Source organism: Mixophyes fleayi, chromosome 2 (genome assembly GCF_038048845.1).
Source record: "Mixophyes fleayi isolate aMixFle1 chromosome 2, aMixFle1.hap1, whole genome shotgun sequence".
In the NCBI taxonomy this organism is placed as follows: domain Eukaryota; kingdom Metazoa; phylum Chordata; class Amphibia; order Anura; family Limnodynastidae; genus Mixophyes; species Mixophyes fleayi.
Genome location: NC_134403.1, coordinates 150005114 through 150024637, shown reverse-complemented (window position 1 = coordinate 150024637; position 19524 = coordinate 150005114). Strand labels below are relative to the sequence as shown.

Here is a 19524-nt window from a genome sequence, read left to right as displayed (position 1 = left end):
TCGTTCTTTCCACCGCCCCCAGGGTTTTCACAAAAATTATGTCAGTAATGGCGGCGGGGTTACGTGCTCAAGGAATAAACATAATCCCATATCTGGACGATTTGCTAATAAAGGCTGCATCGTATCAGCTCCTGTCTCAACATCTTACCTTGTCCCTGACTTTTCTGCAACGACACGGATGGATAATCAATTATCAAAAGTCTCATCTACAGCCCTCTCAGAGAATGATCTTCCCGGGATTTTGATGGCCACGTCTCTTCAAAATTTGCTCAATTCAGAACTCTGTTCAGCTACTGCTGAACCATCCTCGCCCTTCAATGAAATTGGGCATGAGGATTCTAGGATTGATGGTGTCAGCATTCAAAACTCTTCCCTACGGTCGATTCCACTCTCGGGCCTTCCAGTGGAATCTTTTGGGTCAGTGGTCAGGATCACACCTACATCTGGAATCTCAGAGAATTCATCTTTTCAAAAAGATTTGCGATTCTCTGGGTTGGTGGCTTGTTTGGGATCATCTAAGGATAGGCAGATCCTTTGTTCTATTAAACTGGGTCATAGTGACTACAGATGCAAGTCTGCAAGGATGAGGAGCAGTAGTTCTACATCTCCGACTACAAGGACTTTGGTCCAGCAGGGAGACTCTTCTTCCAATCAACATTCTGGAATTACTAGCCATGTTACTGGGCCTTCAAGGAGCGCAATCCTTCCTTCAAGGAAAACCGGTCCGTCTACAGTTGGACAATGCCATGGCAGTGGCATATGTAAATCGTCAGGGAGGAACAAAAAGTGCATGAGCAATGCATGTGGCGGAACAGATCTTGTCTTGGGCAGAGATCTGGGTTTTCAGCGATTTCCACAGTCTTCCATTCCAGAAGTGGAACACTGGGAAGAGGATTATCTGAGCAGGCATGCAATCCTTCCGGGGGAATGGTCTCTACATCCACAGGTGTTTCAGCAACTAGTTCAAAGGTGGCGTCTTCCAGATCTGGATTTGATGGCATCGAGATACAATCATCAGGTTCCAAGATTTTGCGCAAGAACCAGAGATCCTTTAGCAGTAGCAGTAAATGTAATGTCAATGAATTGGGATTTCAAACTGGGATATCTTTTTCCACCAATTCCGATGATTTCACGAGTACTGCGAAAAGTAAGAATGGGAGTGCATCCAGTAATTCTAGTAGCACCAAATTGGCAAAGACGAGTTTGGTTTACAGACATCTTGAAGATGGCAAAAGGTCAGGGTTGGGCTCTTCCCCTCAGATCCGATCTGCTAATTCAAGGTCCATTTCATTATCTGGACTTAACTCGTTTGGCTTTAATGGGGTGGCTATTGAAGCCAAACTCTGGAGCTCCAGAGGTTTCTCATCTAGCGTAGTGGATACACTGATGAAAGCTCGTAAACCAGTATCAGCAAAGATTTACCATAGAATATGGAAGATTTACGTACAATGGTGTGATTACATACAATGATCCTGTGTCTTTTAGTCTAACTCAGTTTCTGGCATTTCTCCAGGATGGGTTAGAGAAGGGTCTTAGATTAAGCTCCCTGAAAGTTCAGGTCTCTGCACTGTCTATTTTCTTTCAACGCCGCTTGGCCTCCATGTCAGATATTCATACTTTTCTTCAGGGGGTTCTGCATGTGCAGCCTCCCCATACTCCTCCGTTGGCCCCATGGGATTTAAATTTAGTTCTGAATGTTCTACAACATCCTCCTTTCGAGCCTCTGGAATCGGCTGACATCAGATTTGTTTTTGTCTTAGCCATCGCTTCAGCTAGAAGAGTATCTAAATTAGGAGCCTTATCTTGTAGAGTTCCTTACTTAATTTTCCATGAGGACAGAGCGGTCCTCAGGACAATTCAGTCTTTTTTGCCAAAGGTGGTTTCAAGTTTCCATCTGAATCAAGAAATAGTGGTTCCAGCTTTTAAGGAAGAAGAGTCCTCTCCTGGGTCCTCTTCTCCAACTTTGTCAATAAATCTGGATGTGGTCAGAGCTTTAAAAATATACGTGGAAAGGACTTCTGTTTATCGAAGAACTGATTCTCTTTTCGTGCTTAACGACTCCTCAAGGAGAGGATGGCCAGCTTCCAAACAGACAATTGCTCGCTGGATTAAGTCTGTCATTAGGCATGCCTATATGAGTGTGAACCGGCCTGTGCCTAGAGTTGTCACAGCACACTCTACCCGTGCGGTGGGGGCATCTTGGGCTGCTCATCATGGGACTTCTGTGGATCAACTGTGTAGGGCAGCTACCTGGTCTTCTGTCCATACTTTTACTCGGTTTTACAAATTCAACATTTTTGCGTCTTCGGGCGCCAATTTTGGCAAAAATTGTATTACAAGCATGTAGACCAATTAATTTAGAAGGTCCCCAAGGTAGCAGTGTCCCCCAGAATGGATGATGGAGAAAAGAGGATTGTTGTACTTACGTTAAGTCTCTTTCTCCAAGTCCATCTGGGGGACACTGCGTTCCCTCCCTTTAGCTGTTTGTTTAGTTACATTTTTTTGCCCATTTCTTGGGACCTTAGTATTACTGAAGTTTGTGGGCTTGCTGAGGGGAGGAGTCAGCAGCAAGTTTAGTTCTTAACTGTTTAATTGCCAACTCCAACGCCCTCTGACAACCCCAAGGTAGCAGTGTCCCCCAGATGGACTCGGAAAAAGAGATTTAAACGTAAGTACAAAAATCCTCTTTTTTATTGTTCAAGTAAAAGAGAAGTAAATAAATATACTGTACATAAATACATATATATTTATACAACATATATATAAATATACATAATACATAAAACAAATCAAAATGTTCAACACCCAAACAGAAGATGGTGATTTGTCTTCTTTATAGTCTAGTACAGTTCCTAAAACAAAATCCATCTCATTATAAAAAAGATTTTCAAATGGGCCTAATGTTATAAGTTTCTAACTGGACATATAGAAACAATCTCAACAATCAAGGAGGCTGTCATTCTGCCTTGTCCTGCAGTAAATGTACTTTAACATGATATTTGCTTTGCACCAATCACCACCATCTTGTTCTCTTTCATTGTTTGCACACTAGCAACAAATAGACATGGCTATCTAGATAACCAACATTATAAGTTCATCAGAGTTGTTATTAAGGTTTGGAATATGTAAACATTAAAGTGTTTACCATGGGGACTATTGGAAGGATACTGTGATGAGACCGGGCACCGACGGGAAATATCGTGCCAACCTGGTCTGTCAATCAGTGGACCAATTGTGCTATATTTGCCCACCATATTTATTATATGTCCCCTGGTGGCTAAATCCAGCATTGTTCTGGTGACCAAAGAGGGAGGGGAAGGCAGCACACAGGAAGTATGGAAAAGCTGCGGACCCTGTGACATCACAAAGGAGTGGAAAGGGTTAAGAACAGTAGGGACTATATCTAAGATCAGGAGGTGGGAGCTGACTATTTACTGACCATTGTCCCAGCACATCCCAAACCAGACTTGATGGCAGGGGAACAGCAGGGGAGCTGATGCTGATGCCATGTTCTGGCCCCACCCCTGTTATCACCTAGATTCCATCCACCACCAATGAAAATGTATCATGGCTGAGAGGGTGGCCCAGGGAGTGAGCAAGGATTGGGGGATTTTGGGGATGAACAAAAAGGGAAAGCTGTAGGGGTGAGGTGCTTGTTGTTGGGGAATTTTGGAGAGAGAGGACTTGAACTGATGGGATGGAGAAGATTGTTTAAGCAAGGAACCTGCTCAGCCAGATCGGGTGCTGAACATCTAGAACTGATTTGTCATCACTCCATTGGGAAACACTTGCAGATTATGGGGAATTGGTGAGTCTACATCGGTAGCCACCAAGCTGGTGGAGATTTGGCCAAGCCGGGATCAGCAAGATACACAGACTCACTCTCGAATCAGAATCCCTGGCCCACCTGAATAGCCAACTGTGAACTTTGTTGCTGGAGTTTGTGGCTGTTAGGACACTGAGCTGCGAGGTAACCTGCTGGGGACTTTGTTTGGGGTTTTTACTGACACTGGTAAATTTACAAAACATTTGATTATAGTTGGTGGGGGAACACATTTCTGTTTGTAAGCACTCTTAATTTTAATTTGTGTGTATACTTTGTTTATATAAAGAGGTAATTATTTTCTTGTTTCCTTATCAGTCTGATCCATGAACCTAGGGGGCCGGGTACCTAGAAAACTACGGTTTCAACCTCAGTGTCCTCACAGACACCTTGAAAGGGATAAACATTAGGGACTGCAGAATATAGAAATCTTGGGACATAGGTACCACATAGGTATGAAATCCCCACAACCATGCCAGCATAAATCAGTGAATGAAAATGTAGAGTCTTCTTGGTACTTAATAAAAACTTGTGTAAACCTTCTAAGAGTTATCTTATATTAATGTTGAAATAGAGGCCTTGATTTGAATTTTAGGGCAATGATCATTGCTTGATTGGATAAGGGAAGAAATAGCGTAATTGTTTAAATAGTTTATTAAAAATAAAGGTATTGGGCATGTTTTTTTATTAAAGACAGTAGCTTGTACAAGAATTTAGGTCTTTATCAAGTTTGTGGATCAGGGCAATGTTAGCTTCCAGACAGGTTGGATTATCTTTAATCACTTTATTAAAGAGACTGTATAGTTGAGGGCTAAATCTGTGCTTCCCATCTTTTTGGTACATAGTGGCCTGATCTCTCTCCTTGGTCATGATCTCCATCCCCAGAATAAGGAGTTGACAGTTTTAGCCAAAGTAATGTGGGGCTTGGCATGAGTTTGCATAATGTACAGTTTTGATAAACCTTTTTAAACTCTTTCTTAATGTTTGCAGAATCATGTAGTACTACCCCTCTGCTATCTTTAATCATGGGAATGTTTTTCTGAGCTAGCCTAGCCCGAAGCTTGTGTGCCAGTAAACTATCGATCTTTTCCCCTTTTTCAAAATATTTCTTTTTGGACCATCTTAGTTCTTGTGAGAGTCACCATCACTCTCTACAGAGTTCCTTCGTACATGGAGTAATAAAGGTGGGAGCTGCTGTGAAGACCATATACCTCCTCCACCAGATACTGCACTGGTACAAATCTGTGGACAAGTGGCTTAGGGACAAAGGGAGAATAGCAGGGGAGGGTGGGGAGGGCATAAATCACATATTTCCACCATACTTTCCTTCTTATCACATATGGGGGAGGGGAAGCACTGCTTTTGTACACAGGTTTTCTAAATCATAAAGCGCACTTTGTCTAACTAATCGGAGTCTGGGGGCCTCTGAGCAGTAGGTGGTATTGGTGGAGAGTCTTGGACAAAAGACAGAGGGCTTCATTCGGAGTATTTGCTTTGTCTATTGCATTTACTACTAACACTGTCAAGCCCTGTAAAAACACAAGTATACAAACGTAACAGTTGTTACGCCTGCATAGTCTGGTGCAAATACTACCTACCGTTTTTCAGCTAGGTGTATCTTGAGATGCATCTGATATGCACGTAGTCATGCCTCTTTTCCTTCATACATACAGTGCAAAAGTACGCTCACCTCTAAATGAGATCCACAGAGTCCAATATTGGTGTTCTCAGATGAGTACATTTTTAAAGTAACTTCATTCATTAATTGATGTACTACTATTTCTTATATTTATGGATTCCCTAATTGAATAACCATAACTGGTTCAATGCCTTAAGACTGGCAGAAAGAACATGTAGTACCAATCTCTAAAAAGATAGCAAAATCGGAACCAGGAAATTATAGACCTTTAAATCTGACTTCTATCCTAGGTAAATTATTACTGATTGATGTCATTCTGAAATATATTGTGGAAAATAATTTGATAAATCAGTGTCAGCATGGTTTCATGAAGAACCATTCATAGATAATTAGGTTTTTAAGAGGAGGTAAATTTCAAATTGGATCTTAGTAGTGCAATTGTGATATATTTGGATTTTGCTAAATAATTTGATACTATTCCACATAACGGAACATAAAATGAGATTACTAGATATACAGGAAAAAGTATAGTGGATATAAAAAGTCTACACTTCCTAATCAAAAATGCAGGTGTTTGTGATATATTTAGATTTTGCTAAATCGTTTGATACTATTCCACATAACGGAACATAAGATGAGATTACTAGATATACAGGAAAAAGTACAGTGGATATAAAAAGTCTGCACTTCCTAATCAAAAATGCAGGTGTTTGTGATATATTTGGATTTTGCTAAATCATATGAGTCTTGAACATAATATGAGATTACTAGATATATATCGGAAAAACTATATAAAAACTATATACAGTAGACATAAAAGTCTATACACATTTATTGAAATTACAGGTGTTTGTGTAAAGTCTGAAATCAAGATGAATAATGTCAGAATTTTTCCACCTTTAATGTGATGAATAAAAATAAACTCAAAAACAAATAGACAATATATAGAAAAAAGTGAAAATAAAAAACTTCCAATACCCTGGCTGCATAATTGTGCACACTCCTAAAATAATACTTTGTGGAAGCACCTTTTACTTTTTAGTATAGCAATAATTTTGAATAAATCTCAATCAACTTCACACACCTGAACAATTCTCTCCTCTGCAAAAAAGTTCACAGCCCTTCTTAGGTCATTCCACAGGTTTTCAATGGGATTGAGGTCTGGGCTCCAGCTGGGTCAATTCCAAACCTTTGATCTTCCTTTTCTGAAGCCCTTCCTTTGTTGACATGGATGTGTGCTTTGAATCGTTATCATGTTGGAAGGTGAAATTCCTCTTCATCTTCAGCTTTATGACAGAGGCCAGCAGGTTTCCTGCCAAAATAGCTTGATATTTGGAACTATTCGTTTTGCTCTCTTTGCTGACTAGAACCAATGTTCCAACTGAAGGGAAGCAACAGCACTATGCTTCACAGTGTGGTATGGTGGTCTTGGATGATGAGCTGTGAATTGATATCTTTTAGAATTCAGGACACAAAGTTCAAAATTGGTCTCATCAGACCACAAGATATTTCCTCACACGATTTAGGGTGATTTATTTTTTTGCTAAATTTATACGGGTCTGCGTGTTAAGAAATGACTTCCTCCTTGCCACCCAACCCCATAGTCAAGATAAGTGCAGAATACATGAGACTATTATCGTATGCAGGGTGTGACCAGTTCCTGCCAGAAATTCCTGCAGCTCCTTTAAAGTTGCTGTAAGCCTCCCTGATGAGTTTTCTCCTTGACTTGTCATCAGAATTGAAGGGAGGGTCTGATCTTGGCACCATCCTTGTTGAGCTGCATTTTCTCCACTTCTTGATGATTGTCTCCACAGTATTCTATGTTACATGTAATGCCTTTGAAATTCTTTAATACCCATCTCCTGATTGGTACCTTTCAACAATACTTCATATGTAAGTGTTAATGTAATTTGTTTACATCATCACAGCATTAAATTAAAACAAAAATATACAGTACTCTATTTTAACAAATCCAACTCTACATTTTGCATCCATTATTCCTGGGGATAACCCCGCCCCCGTGTACAGCTATATGTAATGCCGTTTTGGGTGGGGAATTCAAAAATGCGACATAGGAACAAGAAATAGAACAGATGAGGAAGAGGGCAAAAAAGCTTGGAGCAGCAAAGATGAGTATAAGGCCTGATCATGTGTGGGAGCAGCAGTGACGTAGCTCACAGTGACTTGGACTAGGTAAGTAGTTTCTGTTGGTTTGTGTGCCCCAGCCTTCCCTGAGTGCCAGTCCCACAGCCTCAGATCAGTTGGGCCCCAGCGTCACTAGGTCCCCGGCCTGTACCCCTTTCCCCATAAGCACCTGAGTAGGCCACCCTTAGTCTAGTGCTATATTGTGTCATGTTGTATTGCTTAGTGTTTGTGCCCTATATCGTGATTATGTACTGTACCTCTCCCATCTATGATTGTTCTATTATTGTATTACTGCTGTACCTCTCCATTCTAGGATTGTCCCATTAATGCTGTATGGTGTACCTTTTATTAGTGAGTTGTGTGCGTAGGATAGCTGTCAGGGTTGGTGCACAATCGATTATAGGAATGTGGTTGCAGTTAGGGTAGGGACAGCTTAGGAAAGGAGATTGTTCTTTATTTGCAGGCAGTGGTTGGTAGACATGGGCTTTGGAAGACCCCAGTGATGAGATAACTCACCTGAAGTTAGCCGCGACAGAAGGATTTGCCGTGGTAGACCAACATGTCGTAAATATAGTCCGGAGAGGGCCATTCATGGTGGTGAGCTCACCCTGCGGAACTGTCCTCCCTCTGTCGTGCTCCCAACAGCAAAATGAGTGTCCAGCATACAAGACACGGGTCTCCCTCCGCTGTGTGTTCGGGTGCTCAGACCCCTCCCTCCCCCCCCATCTTGGCATGGGCGAGATTGAAGAGAGTGAAGCTGCCTTCTGAGGATGATCAGATATCTGTGTGTTGCATCAAGTAAGTATTTATTCTCCATCCACACCCCTTTACACTGTAACTCTAAAAAAGCTGCTAAACAATTAGTTCCATCACATACCCTGTTAAACTAACACACAAAATGTGTATCTATTCACTCAATGGATTGGCAATAAGATTTTGACAATTTGATTGTACTCTGTTGTATTGTAACCTACTTTGAAATGAGCATTAATCTAGTAATTTTCTGCATGCATAAAGTCTCTTGGATTGGAATAACAGGCTGAACATGGTTCATGCTGAGACTGGTAACTTGTTGTGTGACTTTCATCAGCAGCAGGTGGTGCTGAAGGCAGAGCCGTAACTTAGAATTCTAGTGCCCTGGGCGAGAAAGACAAATGCCGCCCCCCTAGCCCTCAATTTTAACCAAATTAACCTAAAATATTCCTAAATTGCGCCCCCCTTCAGCGTTGCGCCCTGGGCGGTCGCCCCTGTCGCACAGCCCTAGTTACGGCCCTGGCTGAAGGAATGTTTTTTTTGCCACTGTTGCTGTCATTGCCTTTTTTCTTATAGTTGGAATCACCTACTTCCTTGTCATCTGTGGTTGGATCTGCTTAAGTTTGCTAGGGTTCTCCATGTGAGGGAATACTGTACTGTATACACTGTGAAATAGACATGGAAATTTCCTGAAGTTAAGGGTGATAACCTGTTTGCATTTATTTGTATACATCTAGCATGTATTATTACTATTAATTAGAAAAATTACATTACAACACTTATATGTTAATGGCTAAATTCATAGCTATATTCTCCAGCCTGTCGCTCCTTATAGGAGAGGAATTCCACAATCAGGAGTTGGGGGGGGGGGGGCACCTTGTGTCACCTTGTGTCACTCCAACAGATTTCCTTTTCTTAGACACGTCTTTATCATCACCATCATCTATATATTTATCATTACCACCATTTCCACAGCGCTGTACAGAAAAAAATTGTAATTCACATCAATCCCTGCCCCATTGGAGCTCACAGTCTACATTCCCTAACACACACAGACTAGGGTTAATTTTATCAGCAGACAATTAACCTGCTAGTATGTGTGTGGAGTTTGTCTGGGAGGGAACTTGAGCACCTGGGGGAAATCCATGCAAACATGGAGAGAACATACAAACACCACACAGATAAGGACATGCTTGGCAATCATACTTATGACCCCAGCACTGTGAGGCAGAACCGATAACCACTGAGCCACTGCGCTGCCCATTTTATCAGAATAGAGCTTTAATGGACCTACAGCATTGACAAAATTGTAAATGCCATTTCACTACTGCCATTTGTGGCTCAGTGGCATCTTTGCTGCTCGATTCTCTAGTATCTGTTGTTCTTTTAATGAGAATACAGTTCTAAAAATGGGAGAAATGATTATTGTGGCAATACTTTATTTGGACACCTGCTCGTTATTATCACCCTCTATATCCTCTACACACTCTAACCCAGGCCTGTCCAACCCAGGCCCTCCAGATGTTGTGAAACTACAAGTCCCAGCATGCCCTTCCAGCTATCAACTGGTTGTCTACCAGCAAAGCATGCTGGAGCTTGTAGTTTCACAACACCTGGAGGGCCGCAGGTTGGACAGGCCTGCTCTAACCAGTAAGAGGCAGCCGGTGGCCCTAGAGCTGCATGTGGCCCTCTGAGCTGTCACCTGCAGCACCCAGCTCCTTCATGCTTTATTGTCAGAGTTGTTTGTTGTAGCTTGTAACAGTTGGTAAAAATGCCTGCTGATATTTTGTTACAGATGGGTGTCTCTTTTTTTCAATAAATGTATTATTTTAACTTCATACTGAGATTAAGGTTAATGTGCGACCCTTTTGAAGGTTAGATGGCTCCTGTGGCTCCTGATTTATATCAGGTTCCTGTCACTGCTCTACACCCTCCTGCACCACTGGCACAACCTCTACCACTTCCTCTCCTACTTTCCCTTTCCTCCTCCATACTCTCATTGGCAGCACTCTGTGTACTCCTACCACCCCCTCTTCTTCCTCTCTCCAAGAAAACCTCAATACAAAACACAGATTGTAAAAACAACACCAAACAGTGAACTAAGCACAGCACCACTCACACACATTTAACACAGAAAGGGAGCGGAGGAACCACCACCATTGTCTGCACCCACTATCAGCACAGAGATTGCACAGTCCAAACCGGGCTTTACTATGCATGCACATACATCCTCAAAAGCAGATCGGTGGATGAGGGCGGATGGACTGCATCATCTCCCCTGCCCCAATTTATGCTCGGCTATGTTCCCTCTTCAGACGGTGCTTAAAGTAAAAATCAAACCAAACAAGAAACAACAATAAGAAAACAAATAATTAACAAGACAACTAAAAAGGGAACATTCAGAAATTGCTAATTAAAGACTATTTATTACCCAGCACTTACTGTAACTCTTCTTTCCTGTTCCCACATGTGTCAACTATAATGAGGAAGTGCAAGCTATTTATATGTATTTATCTGAGGCCACAATGTTACGTGTTTTGTGAGCCAATTTAAGTTTGCGTATTAAAAAAGCATGTTTTAAAAACTAACATTTTTGCATAATGCCTGGTGTGAAATCCAGTGGTTTGCTCTAAATTGCATGTAGTTTGGGAACAACCACACATGTGATTTCATACACACCTCAGCTTAATAAATACTGAGCATTGTGTTCAGAAACCGCATTCTATATATGGTGGTTTTAAAACTGCATGAAACACTGCTGCTTTGTAAACCCCCACAGTCTGAGACAGAAAATAGATACTAATCTATTAATGTTAAAACATAACTTTTAAAAGGAGTATTTAAAATAGTAAGTTATAAGTCCAAAATAAATGTGTGAAGCTTAATGTGAAATATTAGGATAATAAAAAGGGATCAAGGCCAAGGTCAAATACACAGGCCAAGGTCAGGGCAGGTACAGATCAACAGCAAGTCCGGTAATCAGGTCGAGGTCAGGCAGGGGTCAATCAAATAGCAAGAGGTTAACAACAAATCCAAAAACAAGCACAGGTCATGGGCCAGTGGAAGCATCAAAGTCTGATACAGGGTCCAGGTCACAACAGTAGATCAATTTAAAATAAACAGACACAGCACTCTGCTCCAGGTCCAGGTTGAACTACCAGTAGCACAGGTGATAGATAGGAAGAAGTGATCACTGTATCTTCTCTATACATCAGCTATTTATAATGTGCACACCTTATGCAATTTTTATCCCTGAACTTAAATTGGCACCTAGATTTCCCTATACAATGAAATTTGAAGAAAAAATGTGTTTTGAAGGTTATATTTTCTATATCAAAACTTAAGTAACTGGTGTCGTTTGTTGATTGTTTGTCAACCAGCATAAGGTTCTCACTGAGTTACACCTCCTTGTTAAAAAAAACTTTCACGCTAGTGTTTTCTTTTTTGTACAAGACATTAATTAGATGGTATTCTAAAAAGGAATGAGCGGGGTTGTGGCATACTGTCACGTGCCGGACCCTTCACCTTGCTTATCGGGGTGTGGTACGCCAGGCTGGCCTCCTCCATTGGGCTTCTCCTCGGTGACTGCAGCCTTGCCGTCTTCCGATGGTGGGCGCCATCTTGGATTGTGGGAGTGCGCATACTCACTCCCATCTTTTATAATCTTCTCTCTCCCTGCATTGGCTGATTGCCTTCCACTCCCTCCTTATCCTCCAACCTATATAAACCCCGTTTGGCAATATAGTGCCAGATCTTCATGTCCAGTTAGCCTGCGGCTGATGGATTGTTTGACTCCTGTTTCCCTGTGCTTCCAAGTGTATTCTGGTATCCAGTGTCTTGTGCTTCTCAGCTAATCCTGGTATCTACTGACCTGTGCTTCTCAGCTAATCCTGCTATCCACAGCTAATCCTGGTATCCACTGTCTTGTGCTTCTCAGCTAATCCTGGTATCCACTGTCTTGTGCTTCTCAGCTAATCTTGATATCCAGCGTCCTGTGCTTCTCAGCTAATCCTGATATCCAGCGTCCTGTGCTTCTCAGATAATCCTGATATTCAGCATCCTGTGCTTCTCAGCTAATCCTGATATTCAGCGTCCTGTGCTTCTCAGCTAATTCTGATATCCAGCGTCCTGTGCTTCTCAGCTAATCCTGATATCTAGCGTCCTGTGCTTTTCAGATAATCCAGATATCCAGTGTCCTGTGCTTTTCAGCTAATCCTGGTATCCACTGTCCTGTGCTTCTCAGGTATTCCTGATATCCACTGTCTGGTGCTTCTCAGATAATCCTGGTATCCACTGTCCTGTGCTTCTCAGATAATCCTGATATCTAGCGTCCTGTGCTTCTCAGATAATCCTGATATCCAGCCTCTTGTGCTTCTCAGATAATCCTGATATCCAGCATCCTGTGCTTCTCAGCTAATCCTGATATCCAGCCTCTTGTGCTTCTCAGATAGTCCTGATATCCAGCATCCTGTGCTTCTCAGCTAATCCTGATATCCAGCTTCTTGTGCTTCTCAGCTAATCCTGATATCCAGCATCTTGTGCTTCTCAGATAATTCTAATATCCAGTGTCCTGTACTTCTCAGCTAATCCTGGTATCTAGCGTGCTGTGCTTCTCAGATAATCCTGATATCCAGCATCCTGTGCTTCTCAGCTAGTCCAGGTATCAAGTATCTGGCACTTCTCTGCATATCCTGGTATCTTTATTGCTTGTGAACACCCATTACACCTGTCAGTCTCGCTTGGTACCCATCCATATATCCGCAACCTGATTGGGGGTCCCTGATGAAAACCTTCACCACGTTACACGCCGTGCCTTCATGGTGGGTGGAGCTAAATCAGGCAGCTTGTTTATCCACATTAGACCACCTGTACAACAATGTAAGTGGATATTATCATGTTATCCAAACATTTGTATTGTTTCTAACACTATTCATTCTCATACTTTCTGATCCGAATAGGACAGACCACACTCAGACTACATTCAAGAAGGGCACAAACAGGATTTACTAGATTAAGCAACTTTAGTGGAATAAATTCTACAATGGATATATGACCCCCTTTTTACATGGAAAGGGCGGAGTTGTTAGTAATTTAATGTAATAACCATATGGCAGATATTTCATCTGTTGTATTCCACTGTTCATTAGCCTAACATGAATTAATAAAAATATCCTTTATTTAATTTATATATTAATTTTTATGTATATTCTATTCTATATGTTATATATGTTCATATTGGAAAACACGTGCACTTCATCATACTTTTTTATCTAGGTCTAGTTACAATTTTATAACCGGCTGATTACATTTTGATGTCACTGTATGAATTGAGGACTTTCTTTTGGGGTGGGGGTGGCAAAGACACTTTTCGGCTTGGCTCAGTTTGTTTATATATTCTACCAGCAGTTAAAAATAAGCTGTGATTTCGTTATTTATTTTTTGATGAGAGGCATACATAAGAAAAAAATATTGTAACCTGGGCTTCAAAAGATATTTGCTGGCAAACTGATAGAAAAGGGTTGCCGACCCCTGTGTTGGACGCACATGCTTTAGAAAACATGCTCAAACAAACGCACAGAAGAATAGTATGTTTTCGCCCATATACTGAGGTGGTGGTATCTCAAACTGCGCCCAGCTCTGCATCAGTAGCATATGCGCCAGGTATTTTTCACCCAGGTCTTTAAGACACGAGAAAAGTTTTTTTAGCATTGGTTTTGATAGCAAAAAATTGTATTCACTATTTTTTTTTATTAAAAACCCTCTGTAAAATAGCAGGTATAGTCGTCTTTCTTGTGTAAAAATCAAAGTAAAAACACAGTAAAAGTATTTACATAGCATAATAATGATAATCATCATAATACTAATGTAACGGTTTAAAGGAGAACTCAAGTCCCAATATTTTAATATAAAGTTCCCCAACAAGTAAAACTGCAGGGTAATCACATAACTCCAATCCCTACCTTGGCATTAACTATTGTGCAATCTTCAGGCCACAGTGCCTGAAAGAATTTGAATCCAAGCAAGTAGGAATGTAATAATGTAATAAATGTAATAAATTGATTGGACTAGTGTGCTAATCTGGGAAAGATTATTTTTTTTATTAATTATTATTATTATTGTTATAATTTGAATAAAGTTCAGCTGTTGCTTCCAAACGTCTTCAAAACGTCTGCATTTCTTACAAAATCACTTATCAACAAACAAAACAAGGAAGATCATTGTTTAATATATACATTTGCAAACATATTACATTCATATGTTTAGGTTACATTCATTCATGTTTACAATACATGTCATAAATGTTCCTTTGGTGGCAATAAAACTTTATATACAGAAATACTTACAGCTACTTTTGAGCAAAGAGAAGAACACATGGTGTAGTAGTTACTGATCACAAACGTTACTGCAATATCCGCAGAGATGCAAATGATATCATTAATATGTATATTATCATTTATACTCACATTTAAAACACCACATGAAACAATCATACTAGAGTTAAGCTGACCATAAACAGGTTGATCAGGCCAGTTTTGGATGCCTATCAGCTTAGGCCATACACAGATACATATGGAGGATCTAAGGAAGCTACATTAGCATGGTTGGACGATGACCTCATACACAGTGAGATGCAGTTAACATTAACGTTTGACAACATCTACCACCTGTCCTGTTTGACAGCTAAGGGCTCCTCATCGCTTATAGGGGTTTATTTATTCTAGGGAGAAAAGCGATAGATCTGCCGAAAATTGGAGTTTTTGCAGGATTTAGGGCTTCTCCTTATTATACAAAGCCCCGGGAAGATTAAGGGGTATATTTACTAAACTGTGGTTTGAAAAAGTTGAGATGTTGCCTATTGCAACCAATCAGATTCTAGTTATCATTTATTTAGTACATTCTACAAAATGACAACTAGAATCTGGTTGCTATAGGCAACATCTCCACTTTTAAAACCTGCAGTTTAGTAAAAATACCCTCCAAGACTAAAGCCATCAAAAGTCTTCACCAGGGGCCTATGTCAAAGCTTCTCCATGGGGAAGACTATTTAAAAAGGACGGTGTTGTTATAAGTACCATTAATTTTTATATTAAAGGTATTATATTTCTTTCAATCTTTGAGACTTTTTTAGACTTTATATTATTATTATTATTATTATTATTTATTCATGAATATGAAACGGGAAGTGCAAATTGACCCCGGACTGGCAAGTGAAGTGGCAACAGTCCTCTTAACTGCTGCCAGCCAAAAACTTCAGTTAATCGCCCAATATTAATAAATAGACCCCAAAGACTGGAAATAGTGGTCTTTTTTATGATTTGCAGCCAATTAGGTCTACAGGACTGTCCAAGTTGCAGCACGGGCTGTAGAATCAATGGTAATGTACAGGAAGATACACTGTTAGCATTCAGATGTGTTTTCTGGTGATAAAAAACTTTCTTGTAGTAAAGCCTTAAACTGCTAAATAATTGGTATGCTGAAATTGCCAGTCCCTATTGTCCCTGCGTTTTATTTGACAATATAAAACGGGGATATTTTGTTGTTAAGTAACAACAGTGCTAAGAAGCCACAAAGCTTGCAACTTCCAAATTGGCAGCCAGAAATGTGATAATCGTTTCTCAATGACAGATATGATGTACTAAGTGGCCACAAAAGAATTAGATTAGTGCCCCATGTATTGTATGCCAATGTACAAAAGAGGTAATTAGGTGAATACTGAAACATTTTCAACACTTTCTTCTCCAAGTAGAACATGCTGTAGAACAGAAGCAAAGCAGGAAAACATGGTAAATTTTAAGATGCTACAAGATTCATTTTTATTTATTTCCATCATTAAAAAATTATTGTTGGCTCACCAACAATGCAAAATGTTGCACTCTAGAGGCTGGATTTCCACATTTGGGAATGTCCTCCATGCAAACGCTTTGGGTGACCAAACCATCTGATATGGTTGTGCAAATCATTTGAATGGAGGGCTTGTGGTCATAAAGGAAAGTGTGCGTAACGGAGAGAGTAATACCTGTCCTTCAAAGTCCTGCTTACTATCACTTTTGAACCATGCCTTTAATTTTAACACATTTGTTGGAGTATCACGCATTTGTTAAATAGTGAGATTAGAAATATTACACATTAAAAGGATCAACATTTTGCACCCCTGCAGTTCATTTTCTCTCACACAAATCCAATACACTTACCCACATAAAGCACCACAACTGTGCAAAAATTGGTGCATTATCATACATAGCATTTGTGCTGCCGACCTGCATTTTTGCAACCAACTGAATGACGCATTAGTGGCACTTATCATTGGTTCTCTTGGGCATTGCCCAGACTGTGGCATATCGCTATTACTAAAAGAGTAAGAGGAACAGGGATGGGCTTCAATGAAATGATCCCTAAGTTATAGGACATCTGTAAATGGCCATGAAGCAGGCATATCGAGCAAATCTCAGTCTCCTTTGTCTTACCGGCACTTGTGTAGGCTTGTGTCATATTTGCCTAATGAGAAATCCAACTCTGATCTCAATCTCTGAATACTGTAATTTAGCATTAACACATTAACACATTTTAAATTGTACAGCGACACGTAGAAAAATACTTGTGTATTTACCCCACTTAGGTAGTTAGCAGAAGTTAACATGGTGTTAGCAGAGGTTACTTTATTTGTAGACACAGTAATTGCTTCTCTGTAACAACAAACCCCTCAGTATTCTGCTGATCAATAAGATGCTTTACAGAGAGTTTCATAGTAGAAATGGATTTTGGATGTTTTCCATGCTGTGTGAAGAAGACATGTATTTGCCAGTTTAGTTTGGGTTTACTCTGTAATAATCTTCCAGTGAGAGGCTGTATACTCCCCCATAGCAGTCTGTAACATAGATCTGCTCTATCTTCATTTTCATTAGCAGGCAGTTGTAATTCTGAGACCACTTCCTCATACCAGGATGCCTGTGAAAGACACAAGCAAAAGCTGAACATTTTGGTTAGGGATGATATCCAAGGCTAAACTTGTCACTTCCAAACCCTGCTACAATCACTTTATATTTGTGCAATCTCCACCCCTTGTAGCTGATTTACATATCTCATCCCACAACATGACATCTTATTTTTGTATGCAGGTGAATTCCTGCGCTGCAACCTGGATACCCCCAAAATATTGCACCCCTGAACTTGCTGCCATCTTGACTTGATATGTAAATGGCATCGCAAAACCACAGTATTTCTTAATACTACAACACTTTAATGAATAATAGAGGCTGCTGGGAACTAAAGTAATTTAGTACAAATAGCTTTATCTATCTGATGCACATAAAGGATCCAGAATATTGGTTGCTTATCACATATTATTTTATTTCAAGATAAATTATACTACCTGGAAAACAGGGCTTTCTTGGCAAAATCTGCTCCATCTGGTGGCACATTTACCATCTGACCTGCCAAGGTTAAAGCTGCGCACTGTGGATCTTGTGGGTTTGTTATACTTTTTCTGTAAGCAAGCAAATACAGATTTATTGTTTTAAATCATCTTTGGCTACATTTCTTTTAATACAGTAGGTGGTGATTTAGTGTTGTACACAATGCCATTTGTGCATTGTAGTTTTGCTCATCATGAATTTGTCTCACAATACACCAGTATTTTGAGCCGCATGTATCTGACACTTGCGTTCCTTGCACTTTGAGAGTTGGATCTGAGGTGTACACTGTGCTGTATAGTAAGGTCACGCAGATGCAAGTTAAGGATGTTCCTTGTGGCTGAGTAGTCATGACTGCTGTAATTGTTCACTAAGTTTAGTTTGCAGTGCCTCCAAATGTAACACCCCTTACTCCTTTTAAGGGGAGTACATGTAAAATTGTTGTTTGTGTGTTTGTGTATCACTTACTTCTCCATGCGCAGTGCCTCCACCAAGTCTACTTAGTCTGGCTATGTATGGAAGTGGATGTAATGACCACCATGGGTGACTTGGAGACCCCCTGTAACCACACACACTTGGCACAACTCTGACACACAATAAGATTGTTCTTTTATATAAAAATAATTACTTTGAAAATATATATTTTAAAAAGATGTACAATCAGTATTAGACTCACTATAGATATATTAATAAATTTGGATGTTATAGTATCTGTGTAATTTTCATATTATGCTAACTATTTCTAATAAACAAAAAAAAAATCCCTTTATAAACTAATCTGAACTCACTATAAAATATCACTATGTCTAAATGTCTAACACCTATATGTAGATCATATCACACTAAATTACTTTATAATAGCCTGAAAGTAATACTAAATTAGACTCATACTTAGAATAAATATTAACTAAATAATATTATAACCCACATAAATCTTCACAGTTCACAGTACTGATTCTTGCAATATCCCTCACTTCCAGGTCAGACCTTGATGCACTTATAATACCATTGGTAGTTACTTCTCACTTAGTTATATGTACATTTTTTTTTATCCTGATATGTATTTGAATTCCATATAACTAATGATGCAGATGATATGATAAATTGTTATATAATTCAAACTCTGAATATCATAGTCTCTGAAATAAACATTAATACTGATGCAGGTATTAAATCTATATCTCCCTTTAACTTCAGGAATATGTAATATAAGAATATAATAGTTTCCCATGTTTACTCACAAGAACCAGGGTTGGATCATACTAATATCGCTTTTCTCACTGTTTCTTTTCCAAGAAGGATGTTTCTTTCAAAGTGATGTTTCTTCTTACAGAAATCCAATTTAAACATTATTTATTTTAATAATTGGAAACATTTTGTTGTACTCATCTTTCAGTAGTAGTCTAGGAGGTTTTTATGATATGTTACTGCTTGATAAAGTGAAGCTTTCTGCATTTCTGTTATTAATTCCTATAACTTGTAAACATAATTAACTTTGCTAAAAAATTTTCATTAAATTAACTTTTCACATCATTTACACAGCATTAGTTCACTCTATAAGGCAGATTCAATTAATCAAAAATTCACGCGAGATGCCTCCGGAACAACCGCAAAACACCTTGCGCTTTACTTTTTACCATTATATTGGTAAAAAAGCGCGTCCATGATGTTCTTAGGAACATCGCAGACAATACAGTTACCTTTTTGTGTAGCCAACATATTTCACAGTACTGTACTGGCAGAAAAATATACAT

At 39.7% G+C, this 19524-nt stretch overlaps 1 protein-coding gene across 1 annotated transcript in view; it reads right to left on the bottom strand.

Moving 5' to 3' along the window:
- Positions 1-14566: 14566 nt before the first annotated feature.
- CREG2 (cellular repressor of E1A stimulated genes 2) overlaps positions 14567-19524 on the bottom strand; it is a 38760-nt gene continuing 33802 nt past the window's right edge. Inside the window, exons 3-4 of the mRNA XM_075200228.1 lie at positions 17731-17844; positions 14567-17306 (exon numbers count right to left, since the gene is read on the bottom strand). Coding sequence (XP_075056329.1) covers positions 17165-17306; positions 17731-17844 — 256 coding nt within the window. The 3' untranslated portion in view covers positions 14567-17164. The remainder of the gene's footprint in view (positions 17307-17730; positions 17845-19524) is intronic.